A 13,223-nucleotide genomic window follows, 5' to 3' on the forward strand; every position below is an offset into this window, starting at 1 on the left:
TACTTCCAATAAATTTTTTTTTTATTTGAGCCCCTCCTGAGAAAATATTCAAATCTCAAAATGGCCGAAAAAAATTCGCGAAAACGGTTAAACTTAGAAATTTGAATTTTAGTACACGTTAACAACTAGTTGAATGGTATTTTTGGGTAGTCTTTTTTTTCTGGTTTATGTTTTGAAATAAATTAGCACCCCTTGGTTTTATTTCTCTCAGAACTTTTTTCTACGTTAGCCAATTCCAACAAGAAAAGTAGCTTTTAATACTACATTTAATTTAGAAACTGTTTTTACTCTTCCCATTTTTTCGTATATTTAATGGTTTACGAGTAAAAAATAAATTTATTTTTCCTTGCCGATTAGGTACACATAATTAGTTTAACAGTTACCAAAACGATTGTCATTTTTGACATGCTTTTTGCAAAAATTGTTTTTATCACTAGGAAAAGCTAAGCAAATATGAACTAAAAGCGGCCATTTTGAGATTCGAATGTTTTCTCAGAGAGGCTCAAATCGAAAAAATGTATTGAAAGTACCCCCCCCCCCTAAAGTAACTCTCTAAATAGTATAGGATCCCACCATAAAACGACCTTCACCGAGCTGGTTAATGCATGAAAAGTATTTTATATCCAATTAAATATGTCAATAAATATATTGCAAATGGGTTGTCTAAAAAATTTCAGTCCAGAATATAATTAATTAACAATTAAAAAAAATTTTGTTTAATTGTTAATTAATCAATTAAAATAAGGTTCTTTATTCATAAATACGATAAAATGATCGTGCGTAAATTGTAGTACGTTTTTTGTTTTTTCAGAGACTGTTATTTACGATTTAGCAGCCAAATGTTTGATTTGAACAATTTCCACGAATCGTTGCACTTAACAAACCACGCCGTACAGTGCAAATATACCAACATGCAACAGAGGGATAAAGCCCTGCCTGACGACAACATGTGGGATTGTCAGATGTTCAAAGCATATTTAAAAAAAATTGGTTGCATGGAAAAATGGGACAATGTTATTTATCCTGGTAAGATATATACGTTACGTGTACAGGATTTTCCATTGCAGCAAATCAAACTATCTACCCTTTCTTTTATTGAGACGTCCTGTATAAATGTTAATAAATGTTAAATAATGTGCAATGAAACAATTTTTAGGCATGCAGCAGAGTATAATATGTGCCATGCTAGCTAGTCAAGACACCATGGATCGGAGGCAAAATACCTTTGAAATATACGGAGCTGATTTTATGGTATCTGAGGATTTCAGACCTTGGTTGATTGAAATTAATTGTAGTCCAGACCTCTCTTTCTCCACAAAAGTTACCAGCAGGTTGTGCTCACAATGCATGGAAGATATCATAAAAGGTACAAATTAAAATTCTTTAAAAATAACACTAGGTACTAATGTGAGATTGTAACTTTACAAAGGAGACTAGGGATGAAAGTAATAATTTTGCTTGCAAAGACTACTTTCCTAGATTATCTATTATCTTCAGACTTTTCTTGGATTAAAGATAGAATACAAATCAAAGAAAATGATATGGAAGATAACCGACATATTTTTCTGGAAATTACACTTTCTTTTTTTTGTCCCTATCCCTAGAGATGAAATATAACGCAGATTAGTCCAATCAATCTGTCACATCCTAATGTTAAATTTACAAAAATACGACCTGGAAATAAAAAATAAAGTGATATAGGAAAAAAATTCTAAGAAAGATAGTGCTTTTTTTCTGTGGCGCATAAATGGCGAAGTTAACCTAAAAAATTCATAAAAGTCAAAAAAACGGTTTTTCGCTAATAAAAAAAAAACTTGAACTCCAATAGAAAAACGTTAAATGAGAAAGTTGTAGCTATTAAAAAACCTATCGATTCGTTTTTTTAAATATATATATTGCTATATTACTTAGATATATTGAAAAAACCGTCAAAAATCGACTTTTATTGTTTTTGCTGTATCTCTTGCAAATTAAGGTTTTGAAACTTGTTACTTACTGTAAATGTAGCCTTCGGCAACGCAAAAAAGTGCCTACTTTTAAATTAAAAAGTATTAAAAATTTTTCGAGTTATATCGATTTTTTGAAAAAAAGGTCATCTCGAAAAACGTCTCTTCTTGCTCGACGAATAGTCGTAGAGACATGAATTGGGGCTTAATTTTTTCCTTAAGAGTTGTACTTTCATAGTAAAAAAGAGTGATAACGATTTTATTCATTTCAAGTGTCCAAAAATTACTGAAGAAAGTATAAATTTTTTTGCAGCGTTTTTCTTGAATATCTTTTTTGATTTTCATTTCTCGATAATGTCTATTACAGGAATCGATTGCTGGCATTTCTACGCGAATTTAAAAAAAAACTTACTCTACGACCTTCTGAAGCCGAGATTTTTTTTTTTTTCAAAAAATTCCACAGACCGCTATTTAAGTGCTACAGCATCCATTCTTACAGAGATTGAAATTGAAAACTTATATTTTCAATAAAAAAAAAATACTGTGGTTCATTTTAGTCACTTCTGCATTTTTAATTGTGCATCAAACCGAAACATTCGAGCGCGGCGCGAGTTAACTGTAGCAGGCAGCGGAGTGGGGATAACACTACTCGGCCACTCCCAAAACTGAATTCGCGCGTACACAAGCGCTCTTACTTTCAAAATCTTCCTTATCTCGACTTCTGGACCACGTACAAAAATCCATTTGTACTTAATCTGGGGTAGCTCGACGAGATAAACCAAAATATGACGTTTACGACGGCCTCAAAAGCATAATCTTTGAAAAATGTAATTTTCCTTTAGACTAAAATTCTCTCACCTGTTGTTAACATTTCAATAATTATTTAATAGTCGTTTAGCTTGAAGGTACAGTAAGACACTTCTGGCTTAATTCAAGTTTTCTAGTAAATTAATGTAAATCTTTATGACACTGATTACCTGTCTTTATTACCTTTTTAACTATCAAATTAAAATCTACAAATTCGTTTTCTTATATGTTAGTGTAGGAAGCATAAATTTTAAATAAAACAAAATTTTATTTTGTTACTGGCGCATCCGTCAAAATATAGAATATTTAATGAATTAAAAAATTTAAGAGACTAGCATTGCCCTAAATAAATTAGAAACCATCAATTAAAAAATATAGTAAAATTTGTATAAAAGCAAATATTGAGTTTTAATTGTGTTTCTGGACGCATGTTAATAATAATTTCTCACATAAAGTTGTAAATATCAAACATTTATGGGGGAATAAAATAAGAAAAGTAATTCTGTAAAATATAACGACGTTGAATGTCACATTTCGTTTGCATAACTTTTCAGTTGTCTGTTTTCATAGGGCATAGCCTACCTCGTTATGGAAACAATAATCTTTATAAATAGTCAGATATTTGCAATTAATAAAAAAATGGAAAATAAAGTACTTTTTAAGGACAAGCTCGATATAGTTTTACAATTTAATTTTGGCTTGAACAATGTCAATGTTATTTATAGAACTAAATAAAAGAGGTGTTCTAGCACAACTTCACTATTTTAGCAATAACTTGAAAACGAAAAACGATATCGACCTCCGGTTTGTGTATTTGTTTTCCTTAATAAATGTTCTATCAAGCTATGAAAAAAACCTATAAGAGCTGCATTTATTTTTTTTAATTAACGGAGACGATTACAAAACTTTTTTGATTAGCATCATCTACCGTTGCACAGGAAAATAATATTTTTATTCCCATATCATAAATATAAAAAAAAATAAATTTTATTAATAGTTCTTTAAAATGAGACGTCGTTTCTTGAAATCGATTAAGGCATTTAGAAGTTATGACAATTTAAAGTTTTCGAGATGTCGTCCTTCATACTGGCGTTGCTATGATAATAACAAAAAAAAGTTCAAAGTAAACTTATGAAGGGTTTAACATTTTACGTAAAAAGTGTATTTTCAACTTAGGTTATATAAGCGAAATTTCGAAAAGACGACAATTTTCTGTAACACTACAGCAGTTACGCCCTCTAGCGGTGAAGTTACAAACTTGAAAATATTTTAAATCAATTTTTTTGCCTTATTTGTTAATATATTTTTTACCCCATACAGGGTGTCCGCAAATTTCACCGACAACGTTTGACTGCATATTCATGACGACAAATCCCAGCTAACAATTTCATGTTCTATAAAAATCGTAAAAACGTTTTCAGAGCAAATTTTATAGAGCAATTCTAAGAAAATTTCAAAATGTTCTTACAACATTTATACCCTAAAAATGGGCACCGTTCTATAATNTTTTATTTAATACTTTTAACTCTTAAACCCTCAAAAATTATGGGAATAAAACTGACCATTAATCAATAAGAAATAGCAGGGTACTGCTTTCTGAAATGTATCTATTTGATTTTATTTCATTTGTCGACAATTACAAAATTTATATTCGGAAAACCTCAAAATCCCTGTCTCTAAAAGAATTTAATTTCTCGTGAGCAGATCGGAACTTGTGGGTGCAATATCCTTTAACGAGGCAATAAAAGCAACTGATTGCATCTACAGATTACATCTCGGACAAGCTTTTCTTCTTCCAACCGCTTATGGGATAACACTGTAAGAGCTTGTTTCAACAAGCCGGCGACCAGTTTAACCGAATAAGATACAGTTAATTTTGAAAGAATAAAAAATATAAAACTGAATGATGCCAGTTGACGTTTGTATTATTTATTTAATAAAAGAATTAATTTCTCTGCCAGCTATACAGGGTGTTTCATAACTCTACCAACACAGAGCAGGCACGTGTAGATGATCAGAAAATATGCCAATTTGTTAAATGTGTTTAAAATCGGGATGTTGGAAACAACGTCATTACTAATTGAATCGGACAGAAAGTAAAGTATGCATTTTTGCGACTAGTATGACTTCATGTGTCATTTTTGACGTTTACGAAGACAATTTTCCAGAAAATTGGCCACCAAGATCACCACATCTGAATAAATTTGATTTCTTTCTCTGGGAGGCTTTAAAAGAATTTGTTTATTTTACAAAGATTGTATCTGAAGCAGATTTATGGAATCATATAAATAATAAAAGCAACGCCATAAAAAATAATCCTGTTATTGCGCACAGTTTTCGGCGAAAAGTAAATTTATTATATTAGAGAAAATGGCCATTTTCAACAGTTATTCTAGTGCTATTTAACGATATCAGTAGTTCATGTGGCTAAAATTGAATTTGTTAATGTTTTATGTATAAGGTTCCAGAAATTATGAATATTGGAAACCGATTAGCAGAATCAGGCGGAACTTAAAGCTTAAGCTTAAAGCTTAAGGAAATAATAACAATTTTTATTTCCTTTAAGACAAAATACAAATTTGTATAGGAATTGTCAAAACGAGTAAAAAACCTTTTAACACATTTTTAAAACCTTTTAAATTTTTAGCATGTTTAATGTGATCACTCAAATGAAATCTTAAGACCAAGACTTGTCGGTGAATTCAATGAAATTTTATATTATAAAAATTTATATGATATTTATCATTTTGCCTTGTATTAATGCAGTGAATATCCCTATTCTTCAAAAATTTATATTTATTTATACAAACATATACAGATAATTCATAAATCCACAGACAACATAAAGTTAAAATTCGAAAATCCTTAATAGCCCAGTCATTATAGACATGAAAGAGCCTGTTTCGGGAAAAAAATACTATTAGAAGTTTCTCTGCGGCATATTGTTCGGAAACCCGTTATAAATAAAATATCAAAAAATCAACTCGAGGCTAGTTGGGAAACTTTGTTTTAACAGTGGTCAAAGTTATTGAAAAGTGGTTTTTTGACTCGCGTAAAAAAACTATTATTCACAGCGAAAAAAGTTTATACAAAAAAAGGTAGGTAAGTATTAAATAAGCCTATAAAATGAGAAAAGTCCGATTAAATTCCGATAATTTGTTTATGCACAAGAGCTCAAAAATGGTCGAAAATTGCCGTTTTTTTCAATTGCTAATAATTAATGCAATTTTCATCGCAGACACTTGTTATTCGGGATTTTTGAGGCTTTTTACACCCTAACCCCCCTAACAAATTCCGCCATGGCCAAACCAATGAAGCTTTTGGGCTGAAATTTTTACCACTTATTAAGGGTGTAAAAAGCCTCAAAAATCCTGAATTACAAGTGTCTGCGATGAAAATTGCATTAAGTATTAGCAATTGAAAAAAGCAGACAATTTCGACCATTTTTGAGCTCTTGCGCATAAACAAATTATCGGAATTGAATCGGACTTGTCTTATTATACAGATTTATTTAATACCTACCTTTTTTGTATAAACCTTTTTTCTCTAGAAATAACAGTTTTTTTACGCGAGTCAAAAAACCACTTTTCCATAACTTTGACCATTGTTATAACAAAGTTTCCCAACTACTCTCGAGTTGATTTTTTGATATTTTGTTTATAACACGTTTCTGAACAATATTCCGCAGAGTATTCTAGTATATACTAGAGTATTCTCTAGAGAGTTCTAATAGTATTTTTATTCCCGAAAAAAAGCTATAATGACTGGCCTATAAATATATTCATACACGACACAGTATTCGCAACACCTGCCATACATCTTAAAAATTTTTTTTAACAATAAAAATATATGAAAATAAAGTTGAACCAGCCCATAAGCACAATACCTCAACCTAGACTCAACTAAACCGTAATATACAGGGTGATAATGTCATTAATTTTAAGAGCAGATAGAGAAAACTGAGTATAATACGATGGCGTGATTCAAAAAAAAATTAAATGCATATTTAAGCAGAAAAAAAATATTTTCAAATCATTATTTAACCCCCTTTTCAGGCTATTACTGACCGGCTGACGTCGTCGGTTATTCAGAATTTGAGCACGGCTACGATATGAACAACGCGCCCTAGATGCAACGTTGCCATATTTATATATTTTCGCTCATATAAAGACAATAAATAAACGGTTTGCTCACGTCAGCAAATAATAATTTAAAATGCTATAAATTATTTTTTATAATTATGCAATCAACACATTAAATCGTTATTGTTGCCCAGCAAGAACCTCGAGGAGATCTGAGCATGCCTTGCCAAAAATCAGTTTTTATTAACATCATAATGTTAATTTTTTGCTGTAAGCAAATGTTCAAATACATTACCGTTACCGTCTATGCACAAGTGTACACGTTAGATAGATGAGCGGCGGATGTGATGGAATAAACCAGGGTTGTTACGTATTTATTCAGCGGCATCTTCGATACGATTCCGCAACTGCTCTACATTCTCTACCTCGGTACACGACAGATTTCATATAATATACCATATACAAGTCCATAGGATTATGGGCCCTCATCTCCCTATCCACCGATTGGGACATTGATCGTATAAAAATACACGGACATCGCGAGCAAAATGGGCCGGATGTCCGTCATGCATATGTATAATATGTGTTATAGGAGCTGCTTACGATGCATATTTGCTCTATAATCATTGCAATCGACACAAAAGTGTCATATTAGTGAGAATCCATATTGAAAGTACAAGATAAAACCTTTCTTTCTGTTGCCATATTGTGAAGAATGAAAAAAATATATATAAAATATATTTAAAAATATATACAATATAAATAGGTGAAATGGTATCAATAATATGGATTATATTTACTTTCTGACTATTTTATATATAGTTAGTTGCTAAATCAATTTAGAAAACTTTTTTTTATTAAATTTCCAACATCGTAGGAAATATAAGGTAACCAGAGCGCGCGTAAAAAATTACTATTATGTACCACATATTTCACGATAAAGCTTTTACCGCATTAAATGTACTGCTCCCTGATGGACTCTATACAAACCAACTAAGCAATTCGTAATGATGTGAGTACTCTATGTAGGTGTGAAAATTTCGATGTCTTACATAACAATTTTTTTTAGAAAAATGCACCTTAAGTTCTTGAATGCAATAATTTGCTGTTTACGGATCAAATGCCTTAGAAAAAAAATTATTCGGCAGAAAGCATTTCAGATAACTTAAGTTGCAACTGGTGTTATGTAATATTTGCGGAATTATTCATCAGATATTGTCAGGATCCTGATTAAACTGCAAAATTTAGAACCAAGTTCAACCGCACAAAATCCAAATAGTATGTAGCAAATTAAGGTCGACTTTTTGTCTTCGAGTTTGCCGATAAATTCCTAAAAAAAAAAGATCCAAAGAAATGTTTACTTGAAAGGAGTAGATTACCTGAAATATTGAAGACTAAAAATCAGTACCGATTTAACATTCTTTGGTGAAATCGTTTAATTCGAAATGGCAAAACTTAGTGAACGCGAAAGAATTGATATTTTGAGGATGATTGGTTTCGGCGATAAGTTACGAACCCATCAAGAAGCTTGCCAATTATTTAATGCAACGTACCCTGACAGACCACCAATTACGCAATCTACGGTTAGTAGGGTACTGGCAAGGTTTGAGGAAACTGGTAGTGTGAAAGATGCTCCTCGTGCGGGTCGTCCTAGAGTAGATGATGAAACTAGATTGAATATCCTGGTGGAGCTCCAGGACAACCCTCATTCTAGTACAAGGTCGATTGCATTGAACAATGATATTTCACATGTAACTGTGGTGAACTTTCTCAAAAAAGAGAAATTTCACCCCTATAAGGGTCACTTGATACATGCATTGACTGAGGACGACCCAGACCGCCGTCTCCACTTTTGTGAAGATTTAATGCATCGATGTAACGGAGACCCCGACTTCCTCAAGAACATAATTTTTTCTGACGAGGCTACTTTTTATCTTAATGGATCGGTGCATCGACATAACTGCCGGTATTGGTCTCAGGAAAACCCGCACTGGGTGCAAGAAGTAGATCATCAGCACCCCCGAAAGGTGAACGTTTGGGCGGGAATAATAGGGCGTCGTATTTTAGGCCCGTATTTTTTCGAGGAAAATTTAACTGCTGCTCGCTATTTGGATTTCCTGCGGTTCGATTTGGTCCCAAGCTTAGCAGAGTTATTCCCGAACAACGAGGATCCTGATATTCCTGAGGAAAGAATTTGGTTTCAGCAGGATGGTGCACCGCCCCATTATGGAGTGCAAGTACGGGAGTACTTGAATAACACGTTTACTGGCCGGTGGATCGGGCGACGCGGAACAATCGAGTGGCCTCCGCGTTCGCCTGATTTAACACCTCTAGACTTTTTTTTGTGGGGCTATTTGAAATCGCGTGTGTACACAAACAGACCAGGTGATTTGGAAGAACTTAAAAACCGTATTCGTTTTGAAATAAATCAAATCGACCCGGGAATGCTTGAACGAAGTGTAGACGGCGTTTACACACGCTTAGGACAATGCCAAATGGTACAGGGTGGGCAATTCGAACAATTTCGCTAGACTTACACAAACATTAGTGTAATTTTACTCGTTTGAAATGTAATTTTGTCAACTTTGTCCTTTTCGGAGCCATTAATAGTGTAAGTAGACAATTATCACTTATAAGAACTTAAGGTGCATTTTTCTAAAAAAAATTGTTATGTAAGACATCGAAATTTTCACACCGTTGTTTAGATAATTATCACTGTCATCAATTTCGAACGAAAAAAATATGCGTTGTCATTTAAAAAAAAATTATGTCATCGCTGCCGTAAGTGGATTATCGAAAAAAAATTTTTTCCACATAACAAGGTGCCCTGGATCAAATAAAAATCGACGGGTCTCACCGTTTTTCGAAAAAAAAATTGTTTAACGAAAATATGAATTTTATGCAGAACTTTTTTACCACGCTGTATATCCTTTTAATATCCACAGTATTGTTATATTTTACGATAATTACTATAAGGTTGACTATAATCGAAAATAAGTTCTGTTTATAATTTATTTGAGGCGTGTTCATATTTGTTTTTTTTTTGTTTTATTGGGATATATCAAGCAAGTATCTATCTAAATATTTTTTAACATTATTCTCACGTATTAACATTGTCTCAAGAAAATAATTTATATATGTAGGTATAATAATGATATCATTTTCAACAAGGCACAAAACTCATACACCCAACACATCAAAATAAACTCTTACAACATGGCGTTAAATAAAGTGTTGTTATATGGTATAGTAGTTCAATATAGCGTTTTTATGGAACAAAAAACTTATATTACTTATTTATTCTATAATAACTTTATAACAACAACTGTATTATTATTCTCTACAACTGCCTTAAAGAGCTTTTTCTCTTAAGTTCGATAGCAGCTTCCATATCTGTAATTTGTTATCCGCAGCAGAATTGTAACTTAGCAACCCCTTACACAATATTAGGGAGAAAGGATAGTGCAACAATCCAATACCAAAAGGTCACCATACTTTCTTCACAATTCATATTTTTGAATTTTCTTACTTAACCAGCCTGTTTTATTTTAGTGGTAATCGACAGAAGACGCGATCCAACCGCAAACACAGGTTTGTTCGAATTGGTGTACAAACAGAACTTCCCTAGAACGCCTCCGTACTTAGGAATGAATCTATCCGTACGGGGAAGAAAAATATTCAGAAGTAAAAGCAAAATAAAAAGCGAAAAGGAAAAAGAGAAAGAGAAGGAAAAAACACTGGTACGACTGAGAAAACCAGATTTTTTATCTGCAGTGGTAAACAAATCAGTTTTACCTAATTTAATATCGTCGAGTTCTTACCGGGGGCCAGTTATAGAGGACTTCATACAAGAACTTCACAAATCTGCCAACGACAAGGAGGGGATAGAGTTCGTGCCGCCAATGAAAATAAACGATAAAATCAAAACTGCGGGATCCAAACCAGAAAGGGTACCAAAAAAATTTTCATCTAAATATAAAACTAACAAAAATAATTCTTTCTGCAGAAAGCAAAACGCAAAAGAAAACAATAAAAAGGAAGCAAGTATTAATAATTATATAGATTTATTTAGTGAGTGGTCCTTGAAAAGTAAAATACCCTGTGATATCACGAAGCATCCTTGTGAAGATTTGTGGGAAAAGGAAACTGCAAGCATTTTGAAGGGAACAAATGTTTTGAAATCATGTTCAAATAGTCCCACCGACAGTGATCCAAATAAAAGTTATTTTAAACCTCACTGTTTGACTACTTTCGATTTGAATAAATTAATGCCACAATTGAGTACAAACAATTGCAATTAATGCATAATACAATATTTTTCATTTATTTTCAGCATTATTTAGCTCAGCATGGAACAAATTTGGTAATGCATATGTATGCATAGGTACGTGTCATGACCTGAAATATCCTTAAGTGCACAAACGCCACTGTGTTCATTAAAGAAAAAATAAAAAAAAAACATATTTAATGAGTGTATGTTCAAAAATGCTTTTTCCATGATATTTAAGAAACATTAACTTGCTTGTATTTGTTAAAAAAGAAAAGAATAATAAAATGTTGTTATCCATTTCATTCAATCCCCTCTCCTCGCATCCATTTTAAATTTTTTATATTCCAGAATATTTAACTGACTTTTGAAAACTATCAAAGTTCAATAAACTTGATCTTCGTTAATTCAAGATTTGAGTATGTACAAAAATGTAGGTACAAATACATACTTTTATCTTATGCTGGCACATTTTTTGTATACCTGATTAAAAAAATATATTGAAACTCAAACGGGAGAAAGGGGATTGTAATAACAATAATGTCAATACCTCTCATTGTAATCGTAAGGTAACCGCAATACCTGGCAGTCGGAAACTTGTGAGATAGAGGGCCATATATCGTTATTCAAATGGATTCTTTAGATCAAGCAGTTATCTCTTTAATTTTTTTACTCTTGTAAAATTTTGATGTAAGGCTTGGTTTGCAACTGCTTAGGATATTGACTTCTGTTATTTAATTATGAACTAAGCTGGTTGGCTAAATGGTACCGATTCAGACATGTTTCTACATCCACTACAGCATTCTCCATCCTTCTACGTCTACTTTAGTTTTGCATTTCGAATTTTTAAATTCTATTTGTTTTATGTATTTATTTGTCCTTGGTGAAAAACATGTCATTTCAGTTTGATAATCGTGAAAATGGATTGCTGAGGGCTATCGTCACAAATATTCAAATATATTCATTCTCGCTCATTAAAAAACCCAAGTGTGTATTCCCGGAGGTGATAAATATAATTGAGCGTTTAATTTTTCATTACCTATTGATTTCTGATGTTTGTGTTGTTTTCTAATATGAAAATGTAGCTAACTTAAATTTTCGAATTTAAGTTATACGAATTTCTATAATTCGATTAAACATGTTAAGGGGCCTTTATCAACAAGTTGGTATTTCAAAATACAAAACCTTTTTAAAAATTCACTGAAGATGCCCAAAACAAATATTCTATATATCTCGTATATAAAGCCCTACATCAACATTTTATGATACTGAAAAAAAGTAAACTAAATGTACGAACGATTGATCTAAAAAAATTAGACATAGTTAATAATTGAAATATAAACAAGCATAAGAAAGAGTTGGAGAAGCCAATGACCACAACAATTCCCTTTCCTCATTTCATACACAAAAGTGTACCGGAAAACATCAGTTATTAATAATATGCTTTGTAACGAAAAAAGATGCTGTGTTTTTCGTGAATTCATTCATAATGCTGTGACGCACTTTTCCTCGGTTCTCTCTCTATGGATCATTCGGTGTAAATTTTATTACTTTTAACTATGGTGTGTACACCCCCTGTGATTTAATTTTTCGAAAAGGTTTTATATTCCTCGGACTGGACTCTAAACGATGACGTTAGTTAATATCCGGTTTTATTCTCGGGCGCCAGTTTCCCTAAATTTGACGTGGGGGAAACTCCACGTATCCCTTACCCCCGGTTTAGAGTAAAGTGCACAGGTAGCTACAGTGAAGGAAATTCCAGGGGTCAATGAATTTCTTTTAGGAGAAAACGGCAGAGAGTTCGGCAGAGTAGTTTTCTCAGTGTAGTTTTATTTTAAATATGAAATTTAACGGGAGCTCTACAAAACGATATCAGCGTTTTTGCTGGTTCGGAATGTTATCGTTTTACCTCGACGGTGAAAGAAATAAACCTATTAAGTTTTACTAGATTTATTCACACAGGGAAAATATTAATACTTATTACAAATACATATAGTGTCAATTTTTATTCCTACCCACTACTAAACGACTGAAATTATTTACAAGTTTATTAACAATAATTATATACAAAATCAGTGTGAAAGAGACAAAATTAAAAAGTTATGATTCTGGGTTTTTTAC

At 32.2% G+C, this 13,223-nt stretch overlaps 1 protein-coding gene across 1 annotated transcript in view; it reads left to right on the plus strand.

Annotated features, from left to right (window-relative positions):
* The window catches only part of LOC108917915 (tubulin glycylase 3A-like), a 30,999-nt gene that overhangs the window by 15,359 nt on the left and 2,417 nt on the right, over positions 1-13,223 (plus strand). Inside the window, exons 7-10 of the mRNA XM_018724724.1 lie at positions 812-1,026; positions 1,157-1,366; positions 10,388-10,785; positions 10,846-10,983. Coding sequence (XP_018580240.1) covers positions 812-1,026; positions 1,157-1,366; positions 10,388-10,785; positions 10,846-10,983 — 961 coding nt within the window. The remainder of the gene's footprint in view (positions 1-811; positions 1,027-1,156; positions 1,367-10,387; positions 10,786-10,845; positions 10,984-13,223) is intronic.

Source organism: Anoplophora glabripennis, unplaced genomic scaffold (assembly GCF_000390285.2).
Source record: "Anoplophora glabripennis isolate ALB-LARVAE unplaced genomic scaffold, Agla_2.0 scaffold66, whole genome shotgun sequence".
Classification (NCBI taxonomy): Eukaryota; Metazoa; Arthropoda; class Insecta; order Coleoptera; family Cerambycidae; genus Anoplophora; species Anoplophora glabripennis.